Source organism: Otolemur garnettii, unplaced genomic scaffold (genome assembly GCF_000181295.1).
Source record: "Otolemur garnettii isolate 467f Iridium unplaced genomic scaffold, OtoGar3 scaffold00056, whole genome shotgun sequence".
NCBI classification, from domain to species: Eukaryota; Metazoa; Chordata; class Mammalia; order Primates; family Galagidae; genus Otolemur; species Otolemur garnettii.
In genome coordinates this window covers 9,744,222-9,750,049 of record NW_003852451.1, presented here as the reverse complement: position 1 = coordinate 9,750,049, position 5,828 = coordinate 9,744,222, and the positions used below count along the sequence as shown (strand labels likewise).

Sequence of the window (5,828 nt, the reverse complement as noted above, 5' to 3'; positions counted from 1 at the left end):
ATAAGCTATTAGAGGAGATTTGTTGCATACCTGCTCCCTGATAACTTGTTAGAGGGGATCTGCACTCTGATAATGTGTTAGAGGCGATATTGTGAACACCTACTGACAGATAAGGTGTTAGAGTTCTGTTGCACAACTGTACCCCGATAAGTGTTAGAGCAGAACTGTGAGCACCTGCATCCTGATTAGGTGTTAGAGGAAATCTTCTGAGCACCTTCACCCCAATAAAGTGTTAGAGGAGATCATGTGAACACCTGCACCCTGATAAGTTGTTAGAGGATACCTGTTGCACACAGGCACCCTGATAAGGTTTAGAGGAGATCTTGTGCACACCTGCACCCCAATAAGCTGTTATATGAGATCTTGTGCACACTTGCACCCCTGTTAGTTATTAGAGGAGATCTATTGCACCCCTGCAACCCTACAAGCTGTTAGAGGAGATCTGTTGCACTCTTGCAAACCTATGAAGTGTTAGAGGCGATCTTGTGCGCACCTGTACCATGATAAGTTGTTAGAGGAGATCTTGTGAGCACCTGCAACCTGATATAGTATTAGAGGAGATTGTGTGTACCCCAATAAAGTTTTACAAGCGATTATGTGAGCAACGGCACCCCGATAAAGTGTTAAAGGAAATGTTGTGAAATCTGCATGCTGATAAGTTGTTAGAGGATATCTTGTGAGCCCCTGCACCCTGACATGGGTTTAGAGGAGATCTTCTGCACACCTGCACCCTGATAACGTCTTAGAGGAGAACTTGTACACACCTACACACTGATAAGGTGTTTTAGGAGTGCAACTGCATCCTTATACGGTGTCAGGGGAGATATTGTGCACCCTGATATATTGTAACAAGATATCTATTGCACACCTGCACCCTGAAAAACACCTGCCCCCTAAAAAGGTGTTAGAGGAGATCTGTTCCACACCTGCATACCAATAAGTTATTAGAGATCTGTTGCACACCTGCACCCCAACAAATTCTTAGAGGTGATCTTGTGCACATCTGCCACTGATAAGTAGTTATACAAGACTTGTGCACATCTGCACCCCAATAAGTTGTCAGAGGATATCTTGTGCAGACGTGCACCCCTATAAGCTGTTAGAGGAGGTCTGTTTCACACCTGCACCCAGATAAAGTATTAGGGGAGCTCTTGTACACACCTGCACCATGATAATGTGTTACAGGAAATCTTGTGAGAACCTGTACCCCGATAAGGTGTTAGAGGAAATCATGTGAGCACCTGCACCCTGCTACTGTGTTATAGGAGGTCTTATACACCCCTGCACCCCAATAAGGTGTTAGAGGAGATCTTCTATGCACCTGTACCCTGATAAAGTGTTAGAGAATATCTTGTCAACACCTGCAACCTGATACGGCGTTAGAGGAGATCTGTTGCACACCTGCACCCCATAAACTGTTATAGGAGATCTGTTGCACACCTGCTCCACAAGAAGTTGCTAGAGGAGATCTTGTGAGCACCTGCACCCTGATCAGGTTTAGAAGAAATCTTGTTCACACCTGCATCCCAATAAATGGTTTTAGGGATGCAACTGCACCCTAATATGTTGTTAGAGGAAATCTTGTTCACACCTGCACCAAGATAAGATTTTAGAGGAAATTTTGTGCACACCTGCACCCTGATAAGATTTTAGAGTATATCTTGTGAGCCCCTGTACCCTGATATGATTTTAGATGAGATCTTGGCATGCTTGCACCTTTATAAGGTGTTTTAGGGGTGCAACTGCACACTGATATGGTGTTGGAGATCTTGGGCACACCTGTACCCTAATAAGGTGTTAGAGGGAATGTTGGGCACACTTGCCCCCCAAAAGTATTAGAGGAGATCTTGTGCACACCTGCACCTGGAAAATGTGTTAGAGGATATTTGTGAACACCTACACCCTAAAATGATGTTGGAGGAGATCTTGTGCACCCCTGCACACCAATAAGGTGTTAGAGGAGATCTTCAGAGCACCTGAGCCCTGATAACGTGTTAGAGGATATCTGTTCCACACCTGCACCCCAATAAGTTGTTAGAGGAGACCTTGTGCACACCTGCATCCCTATAAGGTGTTAGAGATCTGTTGCACACCTATAAACTGTTTGAGGAGATCTGTTGCACACCTACACCCGATAAGGTGTTAGAGGACAGTTGTTGCACACCTGCACACCAATCAGGTGTTAGGAGAGATCTTGTGCACACTTGCACCCTGAAAAGGTGTTATAGGAGATCTGTTGCACACCTGCATGTCAATAAGTTAATAGAGGTGATCTGTCGCACACCTACAGCCTGATAAGATGTTAGAGGAGATATTGTGTGCGTCTGCTGCCAAAAAGTTGTTAGATGAGATCTTGTGAACATCTACACCCCGAAAGGGTGTCAGAGGAGATATTGTGCACAACTGCATACCAATAAGTTGATAGAGGAGATCTTGTGCAGACCTGCACCCCGATAAGTTGTTAGAGGAGATCTGTTGCACACCTGCACCCCTATAAGCTGTTAGAGGAGATCTGTTTCACACCTGCACCCTGATAAGGTATTAGAGTGAAACACAATTTACCCACATGTCCCAGGAGGGGCAGAAAGTCCAAGGAGACAATCACATTTTAAAAGTAAAATATCTTGACTTAGAAAGAACTGATTTCCATTGGTTTTAACAATGAAGAGCTTTGCAATGTCTAGAACACCAAGGGATACAATAATGAGCATCCCTGCACATACATTCATTTATACTGTTTGGGTAAATTCCTACCAGTGAAATAGCTGCATCAAAGGGTATGCACTCTTAAAATGTTCATAGTAACTGCCAGATTATTTTTCAGGATGGTTAGAGCAAATTTATACTCCTCCTAAACATCTGTGAAATATTGTTGTTGTTCTGTACTCTCTCTAGAAGTTGGTATCATCACACTTTATAAATCTACGTTTTCCATATAATTAAAAAAAATCCTTTTGCTATTTCAATTTTCATTTACTTAGCAACTACTGAGGTTGCAGACATTTTTACATGCTGATCATTTTTAATTCTATGAATAGTGTATTCACATCTTTTGCCCATTTTAAATTGTAGTAATCATACATTGTATGATAAATTGCTAATAACTGATTTGAAAAAAAAATTTATGTATTAGAGATGTGAAAATTTTATCTCTTACGTTCTTAAATTTTTTCTCCTGTTTTTTGCCATTTGAGTTTATTTATAGAATTTTCTGATGTATAGAGGATTATAATATTCATGTGGTTAATGTGACTAAGTTTTTTATTTTATCCATTCTGGACTTTTGATCTTGCTAGGAAATGGTAACACTGAATTTACAAAATATTATACTATATTTCCTCTTCCTATATCCATTTCATTAACTCTGACATTTTATTTGTATGTATCTCAGATAATCATTCACAAATATTCCTAGGCAAACATTTAAATTATTTCCTTCCAAACATATTTTCAGAAGTCCTAGTTATACATATTAGTCCATCTTTCCCTGACCTCTTTGATTCATCCCTTGTAAATGTTTCACTGATGTCTGTACATAAGTATGTTCCTGGACTTGTCTATTCCACTCATTCATTTGTTTATTCTTTTGTCAGTACCATACTCTATGGGTGACAGTGGCTATTATGACATATTTTCATATCTGATAAGTCAAGTCCCTTAAAGTATTCCTGAAAAATTTCTTGGCAAATCTGCATTTCTTCATACATATAATTGCATTTTTATTTTTTATAATTATCAAAAATCCATTTGGATTTTGATTGAAAACACAAACCATTGCTGAATATTGGCATTATAAACTATCACTAAATAGATAAATTTAGCTCTTTAATCTTAGAGATTGCCATTCAGGTGGGAAAATCATCTTTATTTCAAATCAAGATATACAAGTCTCATTGTCTAATGCCATGATATGCTGCTTATGTGCTTTTTTCTATCTGGTCATCTTTTTCTCCAGTATCAAATCTTTTGGAGTGCATTTACTCCCGGATGTGGCCCCCAGAGCCCTCCAAAGTGATTTTCATGTAAATCTCATGGTATTATTTTATCTCTTGCCATGTTAAATATACTCTATGATATTTTTGAAGATCTAATTCAAACAATATATATCAAAGCATATAATATATCATCATTTATTTTTAAGAGGAATGGTAGGTTTACTCGAGTGGATATTAGAAACAGGAAAAGTCACTGGATAAATTAATCAAAAGGGGAGAAATACAAATGCTCGAAATTTAAAATGACAAGGGTGACATAGTCATCAATACAAAGAAAATTTCAAGTCTCCTGTAAGTGCAAGGTTTGCAGCATTCTACTCAAATACATCAGAATACAGACGTAATGGATACTTTTCTAGTGAAATACAATTTACCCACATTGGCCCCAGGAGAGGCAAAAAGTCTAAGGAATTAATCACATACATCACATGCTGAATTTGGATAAAGAATTCTTCTATAAAACAGCAGCCAGGGGCCGACACGAGGGGCGCTCCCTCCTCCTCGGGGCCTCGGCCACGGCGTGTGGTAGTGCGCGTCGGGCTCTAGGATGCGTCACACGCCTGTGCCCGCGACGCTGACGCATTTAGCGGGAAGCCGCGCCACTGAGGGGAACGCTCTCCAGCAGCGGCGGTGATCCAGACTGTCTGCCCTGTCTGGGCACCAAGCTGGTGGTGCTGCCCCGAGAACTGAACGCGTTTAAGCCAGTACCGGGTTCCAGAGCCCTCTCGGCCCACAGAGATGAGCCATCAGCCTGACAGGGCACAGCCCGCTGGTCCCTCACAGGATCCACCACGCCAGGGGGAGCCAGGCCTGCCTGACGCGACTCCATCCAGCAGTTACTTGAGGAGCCTTTTCGAGTGTCCGGTATGCTTTGACTATGTGTTACCCCCCATCCTTCAGTGTCAGCGTGGTCATCTTGTTTGTTCCAGCTGTCACCAAATGTTGACTTCTTGTCCAACTTGCCGGGGCCCACTGGGATCCATTCGTAACTTGGTTATGGATAAAGTGGCCTATTCACTTACGTTTCCGTGTAAATACGCCTCTTTTGGGTGTGGAACAAGTCTGCCGCCCGCGGAAAAAGCAGACCACGAAGAGGTCTGTGACTTTAGACCTTATTCCTGTCCGTGCCCTGGTGTTCGCTGTCCGTGGGCAGGCTCTTTGGACCTTGTGATGCCCCATCTGATCCATCAGCATGACGACCACATTACGTCGGTAGAGGGAGAGACTGCCATTTTCCTTGCTGTGGACGTTAATAATGAACATGGTCCTTTTTACTGGGTGATGACGCAGTCCTGTTTCGACTTGCACTTCATGGTGGTCTTGCAGAGACAGGAAAACGATGATGGTCACGTGCGGTTCTGTGCAATTGTACAGCTGCTAGGAACACTCGAGCAAGCGCAAAATTTTACTTACCAACTTGAGCTCAATGATGATCAACGGCGACTGACCTGGGAATCAACTCCTCTGTCTCTTCGAGAGGACGTTGAGACAGCCATAATGAACGGTGACTGCCTTGTCTTTGACAACATCACTGCACAGCTTTTTGCAGAAAACGATGAGTTACGCATCACTGTAACTATTGACCAGTGTTGAAATGGCAATAAGACATTTTTCCAGCCAGTGTTTAGAACATTAATTTCACAGAAAATAAGGCACCCCTCTGTCTGCCAACCTGAAAGTCTTTTGCTTGGCGGAAGGTAGCTACATCAAAGTAAATAAAAGGCTGTAAAATACAGGAAGCAGTTTCATGTATTAACACTGATATCTTTAAACATAAGTCAAAAGTAAACCACTGAAAATATATATTTGCACACTCAAGGTGGGCATCTTTGC

General features: G+C 42.0%; 1 protein-coding gene across 1 annotated transcript; it reads left to right on the top strand.

The window, feature by feature from the left end:
- Nucleotides 1-4,733: 4,733 nt before the first annotated feature.
- Nucleotides 4,734-5,588, top strand: LOC100943149 (E3 ubiquitin-protein ligase SIAH1-like). The gene has a single exon (XM_003792439.1). It carries the CDS (start codon nt 4,734-4,736, stop codon nt 5,586-5,588), a length of 855 nt encoding a protein of 284 aa, XP_003792487.1.
- The last annotated feature ends 240 nt before the right edge of the window (nt 5,589-5,828 follow it).

Coding starts and splice junctions, on each gene's coding strand:
- LOC100943149 (XM_003792439.1), top strand. CDS start 4,734: ATGAGCCATCAGCCTGACAGGGCACAGCCCGCTGGTCCCTCACAGGAT.